Raw genomic sequence first — 19,621 nt, forward strand, 5'->3', positions numbered from 1 at the left:
AAGCTAGAGCATTTGTACCATATTGGAGCCTCATAAAAGAGTATTATAGGCTGTATAATCGGATCATAACAATAGTCATAAATAGCCTAATATACAAAAAAATGTGTACAAAAAAAAAACATTTGACACACACAGGGTGTAATTTAATGGCCTCAATAAGGTTGCTTGATGAACTTTAGATTCCAACATTGTGATATAGCGCCACCTGTTGGACACATACTGTCTTTAATTTTTTGTGTAGGTTATCTGCCAGGTGTAATAAAAAAATATCTATCTATCTATCTATCTATCTATCTATCTATCTATCTATCTATCTATCTATCTATCTATCTATCTATCTATCTATCTATCTATCTATCTATCTATCTATCTATCTATCAGGCTACGTCAGCGATCAGAGGAGTTCAGCTCGCGCTCGGACGTGCGTTACGTCCAACTTTGTGTTTTTACCCAGATGAATAAATCACGGGGGCATATTCAAAATATAGCTTAGTGAAAGCTTCCTGAGCAAACAGCACAGGAAGTGTTTTGCAAGATTGACATGGCTCCGCGGTGACAACTGGCCTGTTTTTACACCTTCCTTCTAAATAAGGAAGCGGCCCGCCGGGCATATGACCCCCGGTCCAATTTGGGAGCTGCCAGCGAAGCCCATCATCACGCACGCCCCATGTTCTCCCGCGAGCTCTCGCGCTCACTGTCCCCGGGGCTGCTCGCGTGGATTGACAGCGATTGGGTTTTCGCGTTCGAACTGTGACCCCCCGGTCGCGGTGAGGTCAGCGTGATGTCATCCTGAAGGTGAGTGATGTCATCCCGAAGATCTCCCAGGCAAGGTGAGCTTGCGTTTTGGTGAGTGTGTGGTGCTCCCCATCCAGAGAGGTGAAACATGGTAATCATCATCGCCACCACCGCCACCAGCTCAAGCTCTGCCGCCCTGCTCTTCTCATCTACCGAGGGGCTTATTGCGTTACACGCCCGCAGCCCCGACCTGCCTTCCAAAAATAAGCCCCTGCCACCATGCCGAAAGAAGAAAAACAAGAGTGGTATTTTTAGGGGCATTAATTTTGACCACGTGCCCCGAGGGTAAACCGGATGGCCACTGCGCAAAGGTTCCTCATCAGTATGTGCGAGAGCAGCGGGCGCTGGACGTGGACTGCGGTTGTTCTGCTGGGCTTTCTGCTTGGGATCGTGTCCTCCTACCCCATCTCGAACAGGACTAATGCAACTTCACTGGAGAAAAGGTGGGAGACGCTCTTCTCCCGCTCCGTTTTGGGGATGTCGGTGGACAAATCGGACCTGAACTGGGAGAGTGACTATTTGATGGGCATTAAGAGAGTGCGGAGGCTGTACTGCAACGTGGGCATCGGGTTTCACCTGCAGGTCCTGCCAGGCGGAAAGATCAACGGTGTCCACAATGAGAACCAATACAGTGAGTTGCATCCAGAAATGTCATGCATGACTAGTTATACCAGGGATGCAGAAGGATTGAATGAACAGCTCAAATATTATTTTAATTTTAGAATATAGGCCTATATCATAAAAGATATTATATATTTTATGCATTCTTTTTTAATGTTACAATTATTATACATGATTTATATAATTATATTATTATTAATAATACTATTTTATTATTATTATGTGTCCTAAAGCAATGACATATCTATTAAAATAAACCCTATAGTGTCAATCACTGCCGAATTTCCCGAGGCTCAAACATGACACGAATGCTTGGACGAATTTAGACGGCAACTAATTTTACACAGCGTCCATCTGCTTGTCGTAGCTGCATGCCAGAACTGCAGGGCTTTCCCCCCCCATGTCACTGTATAAAATAATGCATGGGAGAAAATGCAGAACAAAGGCTGTGCATCCCCTGGTTCCTCCCACTTGTGCAGAACGCATCCTGCAGAATGAGTAAATGAGCTGCCGTGTGCCACATTGTCATGTATGTAACACTGATGTTCTGTTCAATCAGGTCTAATTGAAATCTCAGCGGTAGAGAGAGGAGTGGTTAGTCTATACGGCGTGAAAAGCCAGATGTTTGTCGCAATGAGCAGCCGCGGAAGGTTATACGGAACGGTAGGTATGCCTGTCGTTTGATTTCATTGTAGGCTATTTGTGCAGAGAACGCCACTTCGGTTTTACTGCGGTGTTAAATGGGTCAATGGCAAATAAGGATTCATCTGGTCTGAGGTGATAAAAATGCTACTACTACTTTTTTCATTTAGTGCCAAGTTCTTAGAATGTCATGTGGTGTAACCACTAAGTAAAAAGTAGCCTAACTAAATATTTACCTTGCACCTTGGAATAATTATTTTCAAAATAGTTTTCAACAAATAGGCCTAATCTATCATAAATATCAGGACTTTTGTAAACTTCATTTGACCCGAACAAAAAGAGCCTTTCATTAAATGTCAAAACCGCACCCCAAATGTTTCACTTACAAAATATCGGCACGGTTAGGGTCGGTAACTTTTGATTAGAATGTACGTAACCTCGGTGACGCAAGAGCTCGTGACTGCGTGAAACGTAGGCCTACATTTTGGAGTCAGGGTGCTACGTATTACGGAAAATACTAGCCACCTCGTAGAAAGGTAGGCCTAACAGTTACCAGATTAGCATTTTTTATTTACTGACATGAAGTTACTTTAATAATAGCCTACATAGGCTCGAGTGAATTGATATGTTAGCCCATATGATACGCTGACGAGAAAGTGTGTAGAAAAAGTCGCTATGCTAGAAAATCATAGGCCAAATCAAACCATCGGTTTGTAATCATACCGTGCCGAAATGTTACCTTACCGTGCTCGGAAAGGTTCAGCCCAATGATTCAGAAGAATTTTAATGTAGGCTATAAACTTAATAGATTCGGACGGAAAAAAGATTGTCATTGACCCAAATGCATGAGTTCTCTCTTACGTTTTTGCCATGTTTAATTCATTTGAAGTGCACTCAAATATGAGCATCATGGCCTGGAATATGTCATTCGTTTTGGATTTTTTTTTTATTATGATACATTGGCTTGTCATTCATTTTTAATAACATATGAGCAGTGGAATGGACTGTGATGTTGTGTATGGCTTGAATGTAAATTTGAACTACTTTGCACTCGCATTACTTAGATGCCAGATCTCACAATGAGTAACACATTATCTTTTGATGAAATAGACAGAATCATCTAGATAAAGTGCTTCTCAGCCTTTGTCACACAGATTGTTCTTTAAAAAAGAAAAGTATGTAAAAAAAAAAAAAAAAAGCTGTATTGTTGGTGAGGCATAAGTTATCCATACATAATAACAATTAAATATTTATAAATTATTTTTTTATTTAATAGAATTTCAGTCCTAGTCAAAATGTTTAATTAGTTTCAGAAAAACAATTGTGAACTTAAAGCTTTGTTTAGCATACAGATGTCATTTGAGAAAGCAATAAATCTGCTCTATTGATAAAATCTGTTAATTAAAGCCACAAAAGATTTATTCTGTTGGCGCCGTTAGAGATCTGTTAAGAAGACAAACCGATAAGTTTGCTTTTCTGATGTTCAGCTGACTGGCGTCTCCATTAGAAACCGCATGGGCCTTGAAAATGAATCTAACCTTGAATTCACGTGTATGTTATGTGATGACTATGTGAAAGTTTAAAAAATAATTCACTATGAGAAGTTTTGAAGTTTCTAAGAAAACTGTAAATGAATTGCCTGGATTTTTAAAGCAAAGCTTTTGTCAGTTATAGATCATTAAGGTGAACTAGTGTTGCTCTGTGAGTTTACCCTGCACTTTACCCTAGTTAGATGTAGAAGGAGAGTATATTGAGAGTACTTGATCGAGAAGTGGTGGGTGGGGCTTAGAAGGAGGATGGGAGGAGCTATACCAAACTAACTATCTAATCCATACCATTTTTAGAGGGCCTTCCATGACGAGTGCAAGTTCAAGGAGACACTGCTGCCCAACAATTACAACGCATACGAGTCTTCCATTTACAAGGGATTTTATATTGCCCTCAGCAAACATGGCCGCTTGAAGCGAGGCTACAAGGCTTCCCCAGCAATGACTGTCACACATTTCCTCCCACGTTTATGAGCGAAACTGGCAATAACACAATAATTTGCACATGTTGGATGTTCTCGTAGGTAACCCAAACATGCTAAGAGGTGAACTGCAAAGAACTAAAATAACACTTACGGTATTTATTCTCGTTGAAATAATAATAATAATAATATATATGTATATTTCGGTAGCTTACTTTGTGTCTGAACTTTGTGTACATGCCATTCTTTGCTGCTTATGATTTCTATTATGAAAATATGAGAGTCGAGGAGCTTTTTTTGCCCTCTCACTTTTTATGGGTGCTTGCCATAACTGGTGTAAACCATACCTGATGGCGTTGGACTAACATCCTCAGCTTTTAGAAGTGAAATGGATACTGTTTATTACCTCAAAGAGCCACGTCCGCACTGGAAAAATTATGGAGGGAAAAATAAATATCAGTTTACTCTGATCTTCATCTGTTCCGCCATTTTACGAGGGAGATGAAAGCACTTATTTTTCTGTAGTTACTCCTTTTTCATGATTAGGTGGTGCCTTAGCCGCTGCTATTCTGCCTCCTTTTGTGCATGCAAGAAAGAGGTTTTTGTTCCATATTTAGATCAATAACTAAAACCGATTGCATGCATCCTTATTGGGAGTTAAACTCAGAGAGGGCCTCATGCAAGGTCAGAATTTGACTGAAAGTCTGTGGACGGCTAGACCTGTAAGGTTTGGGTGCTTCCATTTGAATGAATAGTGAAAACTGATCAAGCTAGTGAAATGCATAGACTTGCATTAATCTTGAATTATGTGGCACGATTATATGTTAGCATAGCTGTTGCTTGGTGATAAGGAAACCGTTCATTTTACTTATCAGATTAAATATAGCGTGCCATTAAACTTTTTTTTTTTTTTTTTAATGATAGATATGTATTGATGCTAGTCAGTGGTGTCTATGTTTTACCTCTACAGTCGGTGATCTCCAGTGAGGGCTCATTCGCCAACATGTTGACTGCATACTTGAAGCTCAAATAGTCTTTGGAATGTAAAATCAATACAACCGTCTTAATCTGTTCGAGATAACATCATTTGCTCATTACGTTATGTTTGAATACCAGGCATAGACCCAAACACCTGTGCACACTCTTAAATTCCCAAGTCAGTTGACTTTGTGGAGAATTTGGTCGCACTTGAAATTGAATTGAACTTCGGTATTTAGGCATTCCCCTTCCCTCACTTTTTATTTAGTTCTAGAGTTAAAGGAATAACAAACTCCTTTAAAGGGATAGTTCACCCAACAATGAAAATTAGCCCATGATTTACTCACCCTCAAGTCATCCTAGGTGTATATGACATTCTTCTTTCAGACAAACACAATCTGAGTTATATTAAAAAACGTTCTGGCTCCTCCAAGATTTATGATGGCAGTGAATGATTGTTTCTGTTTTGAAGTCCTTAAAAGTGCATCTATCAATCATAAAAGTGTTCCACACGGCTCCAGGGGGTTAATAAAGGCCTTCTGAAGCGAAGTGATGTGTTTGTGTAAGAAAACACTATTATTTTTCACAAGCTTTTTTGGCGTTCCAGTGTATGACATAGGATGCAGGCGTAGTGTAGCGCAAAACTTGCTACTCGCGAGCAGTGGTGGAATGTAACGAAGTACAAATACTTTGTTAGGCTACTTAGTAAATTTTTCACGTATCTGCTGTACTTTACTTAAGTAGAATAAATAGGGCATACTTTTTACTTTTACTTCGTTACATTTTGCAACAATTATTATACTTTCTACTCTACTACATTTCTACAACGTTCCGTTACATTTTCTGATCTGTTTCAGGGCTCGACATTAACGCGTGTCCTCTTAATGAACTGACAAGGTTGCGCTGTTGAGGCTCACGCAGCCTCATGAGGAGAAATGGAAACAAATGAGCGCCTCTCACTCAGAGAAACTCAGTCACATACTGCAGTAACGATTCAAAATGTGGAGTTTTTATATTTATAACATATAATACAGTTAAAAACATCACACGACCAAGAGTGTTGTTTTCCTGAATACCACCACGACTGAAAATGTGACACTGATTTCATATGACACTGACAGTTCCATAAACAATTAATTAACAAAAAGTCACTTACATTTTAGATGCAATATGGACTGTTTTTGTTCTATTCCAGCAGCGAAAATAGTTCCAAACAAAGATCACATCAGAACCATAACGCGTCTCACAGCAACAGAGCGTTACTGAATGATTCAGTGTTTGAATTAATCGGTTGAATCAAAGATTCAATGACCTGTTCATAAACTACTGCCTCATTCCTGAACGATTCAGCCGTTTGAACGAATCGACTAAATTATTCACTCATTAAGATCTGCCGCCACCTACTGGCAGTTTATTATAGTTTAGTTATGTTTAAACATTCTTTCCAAAATTTCTTATTTGTGTTCCCAAAAATATTTAAAACAATCTCATAACATTATTTAATGCAGTTGTAATTTTTCAGTGTAAATTGTTTAATTTGATTGGTAACAGCCCTATGTTGTCTTATTCTAATTTAATGTATTGATCAAATTTAAGAATATAAAATGAAAGCTGAAGCTTATCCTATATTTAAAAAGGTTAGGGGGAAAATGCCCTTTATAAAAGGTAAAAATATCATAAATATGCAGATTTAAATACGTCAAAGCTGATTGAACACTGGTGAGAATATTGCTTCAGAATAATGATATTTAACTCTGCAGATCACCCTGATTGATAACCAGAATTGTAAGTCAGAATGTAAACTGGGCCATAGATGGTTAAAAAGCCACAGGCCATACTGTTTTTTTATTTATTTTATTATTAGAATATAGACATTAAGAGACATTAAATTATTATGCAAGTACTTTTACTTTAAATACTTAAAGTACATTTAAAATCAGGTACTTTTTTTTTACTTAAGTAGGGTTGTCATTGTGGTACTTCTACTTTTACTAAAGTAAATATATCTCTGGGTATTTGTACTTTTACTTAAGTACTGAGATTCAGTACTCAGCGAGAACTAGCATATTCTCACCGGAGCATCCTACGTCATATGCTGGAACACCAGTCTCTCGTGAACGCGCGTAGAGATTACAGTTTGTAAAGTTTTAAATATGGATATTTTTTCCTTACACAAACGCATCGCTTCGCTTCAGAAGGCCTTTATTAACCCCGTGGCCGTGTGGAGCTCTTTTATGATGGATAGATGCACTTTTATGGACTTCAAAACAGAAACAGCCATTCACTGCCATTATAATGTTTGGAAGAGCCAGGACATTTTTTTATATATATAACTCTGATTGTATTCGTCTGAAAGAAGAATGTCATATACACCTAGGATGACTTGAAGGTGAGTAAATCATGGGCTAATTTTCATTTTTGGGTGAACTGTCCCTTTAAATTCAAATAATATTGAAGTTAAACAAAGGCTGAGGCTCTTATTTTTTCAAGGAGAATCTGTTCATTTTCCATCTAGGTTGCTGCTCAGACCGCAATAATCAAGATCTGTTTATATCATTGCTACAATACCCTTGTATCTTTTGTGCAAAACACGTCATGTTAGAACACATATTGGATTTCTGTCACAGCTGCAATGCGCAGGAGAGAATAATCACTGCACTGGTTAGTACATATTAACCTTGCTTTCTCTTGCATTAATGCTTCTACTTGACATTTTGAGACATGAATGCTACAAAAGAGAAGGATGTTATTTTTATAACAGTTATAGCTGGGATGTTTGAGCCAGGTACATTGATATTTACATTGTACTATATGCTTATGGTGTGTGTGCGAGACTTTTTCCTCAAGGGTATAGTTCACCCAAAAATGATTTATGTCGTTCGAAACTTGTGATATTATTTCTTCTGTGAAACATTAAGAAAGATACTTTCAAGTATGTTTTTGTTCATTGTTCAAATGTTGTTTTGGACCCCATTGACTTTCATTGTAAAATGATGTTCCACAGAAGAAGAACGAGTATATAATGACAGAATCTTAATTTTCTTTTGGGGTGAACTAAGCAAAACTGAAACAATATGGGTAAGCTCTTTTATTGAGTGTTCTGGGTATAAAGAGAGATTTTCAGCTGTATTATGTTGAAAATATGAACTAGAGATTTAAAATTCTTTGTACCCCCAAAATGGCATGCAATGTGATCGCTTTAATGAAACTGTCAAAATGACTGCTTTTTTATGTATGTGATGACTGATGTTAATTTATTGATATGTATCTTCACTGTACCCTGTCCTCCGTCACATTTCTGATCTCTTTATACTTAGGTGAATAGAATTTTGCATGGTTTTAATGCAAAATGTGGGATGGATGTTGTATCTAGAAGTTAGGCCCTCTAAACTAAGTGCTTATACAGAAACAGCTATTTCTCATGTAAGTTCCACCAGTTTCTTTGTACTGTACTTTGTTTGTCTCCAGCTTTGAAATGGCCCCATTTGCGGCTTTTGAGATGATTGTAAGGGGTGGTGCATGTGTGCGTGTCCTTGTACGTATGCAGCCTTTGTTTTTCCTCAGTTTTGTATTCCTGCACTGAGGGGCAGACGCCCCCTCCAAATTCCCCTCCTATTTTCTAACATATACCTCACCTTCTGCCTTAGTTCCAATTTGTTGAAATGATTGTACGATTTGTTGGAGACAACAAACTTTTTGCCAATCATTTTGTTCTCTGAAAAAAAAAAAATGAAAAAATGAAAAAAAAAAAAATGAGTAAGAATTCTAATATATTACGAAAATGTTTCCTTTTATTTTTATACGTATGTGCTGTGCACAGCAGCCAACTGTATTACTGAGATGAAAATAAAAGGTTGTTTTTTAGCCTCTGTGTTTTTGCTGTATTCTTTAGTTATGGTTTAATAATTTGGCTTTTAAAAAAGTGGATAGTTTTTGTTGGGTTAGAGCCTCCTCGTGTGGTCAAAATCAGAAATGCATAAGATTCTCATATAATTCAGTGCTTTATTTTTTTTAAAGTAAAATTACCATCCTGTGTGTTTTAAATTTAATTTCACATGCTTGTTTATGCACAGAATGAGCAAACAAATCAATAGTAATAACATAAAATAACAATAAGTAGCCTAAAACATATGGTAACACTTAAAGGTTTCATTTGTTAACATTAGTTAGTGCATTAACTATTCTTACAGCATTTAGGTTGAGTTAGTTCGCATTCTGTTAGTTCGCATGACTAATATTAACAGATAGGCCTACAACTATTATATAAAAAATGTATTAGTAAATGCTAATATTATCATCAACAAAGATTAATAGGTTAAATGCTGTAGAATTATTGTTGTTTGTTGGATTTTAATTAATGTAGCCGTACTACGGAGTCCCTAAAGGGACATAGTGAAGAAAAAAACAAAATGAGAGAAAAAATAATATGCAAATGAAAAAAATAACATTTCAGTTCTTGGGTGAACCCTAAAATTTTGCGATGGATTTTTCCCACCACCTTTATGGCCTCCACACCTTACTGTAATGAAACCCATATTGTAAAGTGTTAACACATTAATAGCTTAAATGATAATAAATAATATAAAAAGGACAACTTGCAGTATAGCCATTTCAGACTAATTAAAGGGATAGTTCACCCAAAAATGAAAATTACCCCACGATTTACTCACCCTCAAGCCAGGTATGACTTTCTTCTTTCAGACGAATAGAGTCTGATTTATTAAAAATGCCCTGTCTCTTCCAAGCTTTATAATGGCAGTGAATGGGGGTTGAAATTTTGAAGCCCAATAAAGTGCATCCATGATCCATCATAAAAGTAATCCACATGGCTATGAGGGGTTAATAAAGGCCTTCTGAAGCGAAGCGATGCGTTTGTGTAAGAAAAATATCCATATTTAAAACTTTATAAACTAATATTTCTGTGCTTTTATTTCTGTACAGACGGTCGTATGCACTGTTTTACAGAGAAAGGGTAACCCCTGACCTGACACATGTCGTATCGACAAACACAAAAGCAAAACAAAACACCGGTCACAAATTAGAAGTAGAATTTTTAAATAGAAGTGTCGGAGGATTTCGATATAAGAGAAAAGGAGCTTCATTTTGTTGCCCAGCCCTATTTGTTTGAATCGCGAGAGGTGTCAAAGCTTACACTACTCCTACATCCTACATCATACATTGCATCACAAATTACTCTTTTGGTGTAAGTCGACTTGCGTAGGCCGTCTGCCGTAAGCTAGTTATTTTGGTTTATAAAGTTTTAAATATGGATATTTTTTCTTTCAAAAACCCATCGCTTCACTTCAGAAGACCTCTTGGACTCGTGTGGATTACTTTTTTAATGGATGGATGCACTTTTTTGGACTTCAAAATCAGGACCGCCATTCACTCCCATTATAAAGCTGGGAAGAGCAATGATATTTTTTTTACAGTTTTTTTTATTCGCTTTGGTACTATTTTCACAAGCAAGGTGTACATTTTCAAAACTCATAGTACTATACTTATCACAACAGATCATCAAAAGTGCACTTTTTTCAAACATTTCAGCATATTTTCAATTGTCTTAGTACAACCCCAAATCAGAAAAAGTTGGGACATTATGGAAAATGCAAAAAAAAAGAAGTGATATCTACATTTACTTTGACTTGTATTTCATTGCAGACAATATGAACACAAAATATTTAATGTTTTGTCTGGTCAACTGTAAATATGCATCCTTTCCTGTCATTCAGACCTGCAACACATTTCAAAAAAAGTTGGGACAGGAGCAATTTAGGGCTAGTAATGAGGTAAAATGGTTAAATAATGATGTGATTTGAAACAGGTGATGTCAACAGGTGATTGTAATTATGATTTGATAGTAGCAGCATCCAAGAAAGGTCTAATCCTTTAGGAGCAAAGATGGGCCGAGGATCGCCAGTTTGCCAACAAATACGTGAGAAAATTATTGAAATGTTTAAAAACAATGTTCCTCAAAGAAAGATAGGAAGAGATTTGGATATTTCACATTCAACAGTGCATAACATAATTAAAAGATTCAAGGAATCTGGAGGAATTTCAGTGCGTAAAGGACAAGGGCGCAAGCCTAAGCTGAACAACCTCGGAGATCGGGATCTCCGATCCCTCAGGCGGCACTGCATCAAGAATCGTCATTCATCTATAAGCGATATCACCACATGGGCTCAGGACTACTTTGGCAAACCTTTGTCAAGTACCACAATATGTAGTTACATCCACAAATGCCAGTTAAATCTGTACTGTGCCAAAAGGAAGCCCTATGTTAACAGTGTCCAGAAGCGCCGTCGACTTCTCTGGGCTCGGAGGCATCTGGGATGGACCATCACACAGTGGAAACGTGTACTGTGGTCAGATGAATCAGTATTTCAGGTATTTTTTGGGAGGAATGGACGCCGTGTGCTCCGGACCAAAGAAGAAAAGGATCATCCAGACTGTTACCAGCAACAAGTCCAAAAGCCAGGGTCTGTCGTGGTATGAGGTTGTGTCAGTGCCCTTGGCAAAGGTAACTTGCACTTCTGTGAAGGCACCATTAATGCTGAAAAGTACATAGAGATTTTGGAGCATAATATGCTGCCTTCAAGAAGACATCTTTTCCAGGGATGTCCATGCATATTTCAACAATGCAAAACCACATTCTGCACACATTACAAAGTCCTGGCTGCGGAGGAAGAGGGTACGGGTACTTGACTGGCCTGCCTGCAGTCCCGACCTGTCTCCAATAGAGAATGTGTGGACAACGAAGACCCCGTACTGTTGCCCACCTTAAGACTTGTTTGCAGGAAGAATGGGACAAAATTACATCTGAAACACTTCATCACTTGGTGTATTCAGTCCCTGAACGTCTTTTAAGTGTTGTGAAAAGGAATGGCAACATTACAAAGTGGTAAATGCTTTACTGTCCCAACTTTTTTTGAAATGTGTTGCAGGTCGGAATGACAGGAAAGGATGCATATTTACACATTACATGAAGTTGACCAGACAAAACATGAAATATTTTGTGTTCATATTGTCTGCAATGAAATACAAGTCAAAGTAAATGTAGAAATCACTTCTTTTTTTTTTTTTGCGTTTTCCATACTGTCCCAACTGTAAGGTGGAAAATAATCAAAGATATTTGAAATGGAACAAAATCCTCTGCTTTGCTGTTAACTGCCATCGTCGTGATCAAGATATTGAAATTGACTCAACCCCTTCCCCCTTAACGCCATCAGAAGGGCCAGGTTGAGTTAGAAAGACAAAAGAATGATTGGCCGGCTGGCCAACAGGTTTTCGCACCTTTGATACAATGGGGGAAGTTTTGTCTGATTGGTTATTTTCAAATGTCTCACGGGTTGGTCTGATTGGTCAGTTTTACAAGAGTCAGGTTTGAATTTGGTGACATCAGGGAAGAGGATAAAAGAGAATTTCATCTGTAGCTCGCTCTCTTTGGTTTCTCTGGCTTTCTCTGGAGAGAGCTATTCTTTAGCTCTCTCTCTCTCTCTCTCTCTCTCTCTCTCTTTCTCTCTTTCTATCTCTCTCTCTCACAGGTAACATTCTAGGCAGAGGCCTACAGAGCATAATTAAGGGTTTATGTTTTACATTTATTTGAAACGATTTTAAGTGTAACCATAACCAGAATTTGTGTTTCCTTTTAGAAGAGATTTATGTCTATGATGTAATTGACATTTTACATTTACTTGATTGTTAATAAATTGTTACATTTTGATCCTTTCTGAATTAATCTGTAATTATTAACTATCTCCAATGTGGAACGTTATAATTGTAACAAAGGGTTAAAACGGAACGATCAAATGTATGATTAACTACCAAATATAGATGACCAAACAATCGGTTGGGATTCTCTTCTAAATGCGACCACTAAATGAAATGGAGTCAGATAAAGAATATTATAATCAAATCCATTCTTCCAGCTGAGACACTGAACGCGTAAGGCCTTCACCGCGGTTCGCTACCGATCATTGGAGCGAATTCATGCGGTCTTACACAACTTTTTCTCATTTGGGGTTGTACAATACACAAAACCACAAAGTATCCTTTTCACTACACAAAATAAGTGTTTCATCTTTATAAATGTTTCATTCACAGTAACTGCATTTCATAAAGCTCTTATTATCAAACTTTTGAATTGCATCATTTCTCGTTCAGTTTAATACATTTGTCTATTATTTAATCCACTGATCTTAATGGTTAATCACTGAACCGTTTGGTAAAACTATAGATTTTAAATTGGTTTGTCAGCAATATACAGTATATGAATTTTGAGAACTACAGCAATAAAAATGTGTTTGTACAAACAAATTATGTGTAACCACACATGATGAATACTCGTTATTGCTAATTGATTTCACGTGGTAACCACAATTGGTCACTATATAAAAGTGGGGGTGTAAACACTGGCAATTTCTTTCAACATGGAGCAGGATAGACAGCAAGGAATAGGAAGAGCTTGTGGACAAGGGATCCGTCAGAGAGGTGGGCATGGGCCCCAACAGAGAGGTCAAAGAGGTGGGCATGGGCCCCAACAGAGAGGTCAGAGAGGTGGGCATGGGCCCCAACAGAGAGGTCAAAGAGGTGGGCATGGGCCCCAACAGAGAGGTCAGAGAGGTGGGCATGGGCCCCAACAGAGAGGTCAAAGAGGTGGGCATGGGCCCCAACAGAGAGGTCAGAGAGGTGGGCATGGGCCCCAACAGAGAGGTCAAAGAGGTGGGCATGGGCCCCAACAGAGAGGTCAGAGAGGTGGGCATGGGTCCCAACAGAGAGGTCAAAGAGGTGGGCATGGGCCCCAACAGAGAGGTCAGAGAGGTGGGCATGGGCCCCAATAGAGAGGTCAGAGAGGTGGGCATGGGCCCCAACAGAGAGGTCAAAGAGGTGGGCATGGGCCCCAACAGAGAGGTGGGCATGGGCCCCAACAGAGAGGTCAGAGGTCAGAGAGGTGGGCATGGGCCCCAACAGAGAGGTCAGAGAGGTGGGCATGGGCCCCAACAGAGAGGTCAAAGAGGTGGGCATGGGCCCCAACAGAGAGGTCAGAGAGGTGGGCATGGGTCCCAACAGAGAGGTCAAAGAGGTGGGCATGGGCCCCAACAGAGAGGTCAGAGAGGTGGGCATGGGTCCCAACAGAGAGGTCAAAGAGGTGGGCATGGGCCCCAACAGAGAGGTCAGAGAGGTGGGCATGGGCCCCAATAGAGAGGTGGGCATGGGCCCCAACAGAGAGGTCAAAGAGGTGGGCATGGGCCCCAACAGAGAGGTCAGAGAGGTGGGCATGGGCCCCAACAGAGAGGTCAGAGAGGTGGGTATGGGCCCCAACAGAGAGGTCAGAGAGGTGGGCATGGGGCCCGTCAAAGGGTTGGTCATCAGAGAGAGGGAGACAGAACTGTTGTCTCTAATGAAGTCCGGGCCATCATCGTTGATCATGGGGTGAACCGAGGCCTTACTGTGGCAGATTAGTTGATCCAAATCTAAAAAGATCAACTGTCAATTCTATCCTCCGAACTTTTCGCCAAGAAAACCGGTAAGTGTGGAGGATGTATACTATTACATTTAGAGTAAATTGCAATGCAGATCAATTCATCAGACATGTTACAGTATTCGTACAGTATGATCTAATGACAGGATAGTCTGTTCTATGCTTAGAATTGACAGAAAACCCCATAGCGGTGGCCGTGGCCGTGTGCTGACCGACCAGCAAGAGTGGGCAGTGGTGGAAATGGTGAGGGCCAGGAATGATATACGGCTGTCAGAAATAAAGCAGGCAATTGAGGAGAACAATAACACCTTTGCCAATGTGGCATCCATCAGCCTACCAACATTAGGCCGCCTTTTACAGTTGTTTTTATTCACTTTGATACTATTTTCACAAGCAAGGTGTACATTTTCAAAACTCGTAGTGCTAAAATCACAACAGATCATCAAAAGTGCACTTTTTTCAAACATTTCAGCATATTTTCAATTGTGTTAGTACAATACACAAAACCACAAAGTATCCTTTTCACTACACAAAATAAGTGTTTCATCTTTATAAATGTTTCATTCACAGAAACTGCCTTTCATAAAGCTCTTACAATCAAACTTTTGATTTGCATCTCTTCTCGTTCAGTTTAATACTCGTGTCTGTTATTTAATCCACTGATCTTAATGGTTAATCAATCAATCATTTGGTACACCAATATATTTCTATACCGATGAAGAACCACTGAAGCACCAAGATTGGTGCTATATAGCACTTAAAAAGGTTCCCCTACGAGCCAAGAACCATTTTTAGTGCCATATAGAACCTTTTTTTTTTTAGAGCGTACAGTGAGAACATTCACCAGATAACACACTGAATACTATTACAAACATCATGGATTAAATTACATAAGTTAGGTCATTTAAGTGTATTTTCTAATGAGGCATATGTAGCCTGTGTTACTGTAGATAATTCAGCAACGAGGGAGATTTGAAACATGTATCTTGCATTGTTTGCTGTTGGATGAGCTGATTGTTTAAAATACTAAACTGAAAGATCACACTGTGTTTCGGTGATTAAACCAAATGTTCTCATTACATATTACAATAATCTTGCTTTTGAAACAATGATTATGTGGACTGAAGATATGTGCCACTGAATGAAAGCATTACATCAGGTTTTGAAAGAATGACTAGCTGTGTTACAAGTGTGATCAGTTTGGATTTTTGTACTAAGAGTTTTGAAAATGTACACCTTACTTGAAAAGCGAATAAAAACAACTGTAATATAACCCAGATTGTATTCGTCTGAAAGAAGAAAGTCATATATACCTAGGATGGTTTGAGGGTGAGTAAATCATGGGATAATTTTCATTTATGGGTGAACTATCCCTTTAAAAGATGTTGTAAAATATGTAAAATTCCCAAATCAAATAACTTGACAGCAAGATAATTTGGTTACAACTGCCAGTTGTAGGCTATGTGATCATAGGTTATAGTTCTTGGTTGGCAAACATGCCTTTTGAACTAATGTTCGCCCAGTTATATAAACTAGCAGTGAGATGCCTCACTGTATCCTGAACTCTTGCCTGATCCAGTCTGATCATGCACACGGCCCATCTTCTCTGTCTGGCAGCTCTAAGCATCTGCACACTAATAACTTGTCATCCTATACAAAAGGAAACCATCCAAACAGATTCAACAAGTGAAAATCAGAGGGATATGGAGGCCAAGATCAGCAGCTATTTCCTGAAGAATACATGTAGAAATAGGATGAGGAAAGGCATTCATCAACAGTCAAACGGTAAGGTTTTGTGTTTTTTTGTTTTTTTGTTGTTGTTTTTTTTACTCAAAAAGGACCATTTCTTGACTTTTAATCATATTTAAAAATACTTTTTATTTTATAAAGGATATATTTTACTGAAGAAAAGAAGCAAGGACTGCTTTTCAGTACTTGATATGAAAAATAATAATATAATGCGCTTGGATACAACCAAAAAGCCATATATTTCAGTAAGTATGAGTTTTTTTTAAATTTGTTTAATCAATTTTAATAGTGATAAATACCTAATTTTACAGCTTTATCATAATTACTATGTTATGTATTAATACATATTATATTTATTATGGATAAAAGCCTTAAATAACAAATAATAATAATAAATTCCAATACCAAATAACTTTTAATTACAGTACTGTTCAAACGTTTGGGGTGAGTATTTTTTTTTAATTAATAAGAATTAGATATTTATAGATATTTATAATGTTACAAAAGAGTTATTTTTCCAAATAAATTCTGTTCTTTTGAACTTTCTGTTCATCAAAGAATCCTGAAAATGTGATGTCTGTTATCCTCAGGTTGATGTCATTAATAAGGACTGCTTTAAAACAATTCCAAGAAAGAATTCCTATCAATCTACATGGAGGAGCGATGCACCGATCAAGCTTTTTGGAGCTGAAAGCCACATCGAGGCTTATAGTGCAGAATTACCTCTTTCTCTGCAATCAAACAACCATAAAACACATCTCAGGCAGAGAAGAAGCCAAAATATTGACCCATCTGATCCTTTGGGATCTGAGAATCCCAAGTCGAGGACCACCAATTATCGAAGACCAAACCGAGAGCGAGAACGCAGCGGTAATGTTTCTAAAGAGACCATCACTTCCTATGATGACCCTTTACACGTGCTGCTCTCCAAGAGCCCAGTCAGTCCACATTTACAAAAAGAAAAGAAAAACAAGCAAGTTGCACCATTTGATCAGTTCTGAACAAATTACCGACCTCTTAAAAATAAAGGTTCCTAAACGGTTTCACAGCCTCGTGCCAAAGAAAACCATCTGAGGGTTAAACTACATTGGAAGGTTCTCTTTTTGGATGATAGCCTACCTAAAAACAATACACCGATCTGAAGAACTTATAATGTAACGTTAAGAAAGCAAATGGCTCCATGGAAGCATATATCCAGCAATTGTATATGATGCAATCCAGGGCCTCTTTTTCAGCTCAGTAAGTGAGGCTAGTTTAGGTCACTGCTTGTCAGTCCTTTCACCTTTTTAAGTCAGTTAAAATTTAAACTACTCTGCAATACTGTGGCAATGACGTTGTTTTCATCAGAACTGTGCAAGAACCTTTTTCAGTGATCGATGTAGGAAATATAATGAAATACTAGAATTATATGCAGTTGGTAGTCTGCAATATGCATAATTATATTTCATGTGTCGACAGTAGACCTAAATGTCATAGTTTCAAACATATATGAGATGGTGCTGGCCACCTCTACTGAATTATTTATTGAATTGATATGTTTTTATTTATTATATTTTATATTGATGTCTTTAATCTAAATAGAAATTGAAATATTTTTTTAATTGTATGCTTTAATTCAATTACCTTTTAAATGAACATCTTTTTAGGATTTCTTAAGATAGTATTACCAGGATTCATATTCATATTATTTTTGTTAATGTTATATGTGATAGAGTGACAGATTAAATTTCTTAAATTTAGTTTCTCATAAGTTTCCCAGCACATTATATGAAAAGAAACCATGTATGTATGGTATGATTAAATTGTTGTTTAGAGGTAATGACACTTTTATATTTTTGAAACAAGACTTTCTAGATCTCAAGATTAATGGTTGATGATGATGATAATTGAGTACAATGATAATAAATATCAGTATAAAGATATTGTAATGGATATGTTTTCAGTGTGTTTGAGGGGCCGTTTACACGACACCCTTTTCAACTAAAAACTGAAAACGTTTTATGCGATTGGTCGTTCATTTATACAACAATGACATTTTGGGGGCCTGAAAACTTTTGAAAACGTTATTGTCTCTGTGTAAACTACAAAAATGCAAATTTGTGAAATTGGTGATGTCATGCGCATGCATATTATGTGTTCAGTCTATATGCACAAAGTTTTTCTTTACAAAGTGACATCGCCAACTACTGGCCTGGCATCATAATACAGCGTTTTTGTGAACACTGTATTCTTACTTTATGGTTTCTGTTGTTTATTCAAAGTTATTTGCTTGTTAATTCTGTGTCATGCATCTCTCTTGGATTATCTACACATGCACCCCATTTAAAACTAATGTGGCCATTTGCATTGGACTGTATCAGCTGGACTTGTTGATGTCTATTTTTAGTGATGATGTAATTTTAAGAGTCAAACAGTGTGTAAACTGTGTATAACCAACAACTTATACTTTCTTTTGTCAACAGATTTGTGTGCATGAGTTTATTGAAATCAATTAGTTCAAACCTTCCCTCAACAAACACCTTAAAATGAGGTCAGAGTTACTGAATATCTTCAATATTGACTGTTCTGTGCTGCTGAAGTACATGTCAGGACACTCTGCAACTGTTATGCAAATATGAGGCACAAATGCATACATAAAAATCTTGTGTTCTTGCACATAATTTTAAAAGTACACAAGAATAAATACACAAGCAATGCATTTGGTTTTGGGTTCATCTGCTGTGATTTCAATGATATATATATATATATATATATATATATATATATATATATATATATAACATGCATGCAGTTTTACATTTTGTGACTTTCAGTTGAATAAAAGACTATTTTTTCAGTCATATATTTTGTGATTGAAGATTTTTTTTTAAATGGTGTTAAAAGTGTCTTGTATTGTCTGGTTCTCGCAAACCAAATTACCTAGTTACCTAATTGTGGCCATAAATGCATAAACGCATAAATGCATAAAATGCATAAACCACAAGCCATGTTTATATATACAGTATATATATCAGACATGTTTTTCAGCACATCCCACAGATGCTTGATTGGATTGAGATCTGGGGAATTTGGAGTCCAAGTCAACACCTCAAACTCGTTGTTGTGCTCCTCAAACCATTCCTGAACCATTTTTGCTCTGTGGCAGAGAGCATTATCCTGCTGAAAGAGGCCACAGCCAGCAGGGAATACATTTCCATGAAAGGGTGTACATGGTCTGCAACAATGCTTAGGTAGGTGGTACGTGTCAAAGTAACATCCACATGGATGGCAGGACCCAAGGTTTCCCAGCAGAACATTACCCAAAACATCACACTGCCTCCGCCGGCTTGCCTTATTCCCATAGTGCATCCTGGTGCCATGTGTTCCCCAGGTAAGCGACGTACATG

The 19,621-nt window shown here is 37.9% G+C and overlaps 1 protein-coding gene across 1 annotated transcript; it reads left to right on the forward strand.

Annotated features, from left to right (window-relative positions):
• Nucleotides 1-985: 985 nt before the first annotated feature.
• fgf6a (fibroblast growth factor 6a) lies at nt 986-18,926 on the forward strand. The gene is made up of 5 exons (XM_079810264.1): nt 986-1,426; nt 1,976-2,079; nt 16,148-16,271; nt 16,377-16,480; nt 16,826-18,926. The coding sequence occupies exons 1-5, from the start codon at nt 1,090-1,092 to the stop codon at nt 17,234-17,236; spliced, it is 1,080 nt and encodes a 359-aa protein (XP_079666390.1). The 5' UTR covers nt 986-1,089; the 3' UTR covers nt 17,237-18,926.
• The last annotated feature ends 695 nt before the right edge of the window (nt 18,927-19,621 follow it).

The sequence above is a fragment of the Gobio gobio genome, assembly GCF_949357685.1.
Source record: "Gobio gobio genome assembly, chromosome: 25".
NCBI lineage: Eukaryota > Metazoa > Chordata > Actinopteri > Cypriniformes > Gobionidae > Gobio > Gobio gobio.

Coding starts and splice junctions, on each gene's coding strand:
- fgf6a (XM_079810264.1), top strand. CDS start 1,090: ATGGCCACTGCGCAAAGGTTCCTCATCAGTATGTGCGAGAGCAGCGGG. Junction 2,080..16,147: donor GCGGAAGGTTATACGGAACG/GTAGGTATGCCT, acceptor CCTATACAAAAG/GAAACCATCCAAACAGATTC. Junction 16,481..16,825: donor CCAAAAAGCCATATATTTCA/GTAAGTATGAGT, acceptor TGTTATCCTCAG/GTTGATGTCATTAATAAGGA.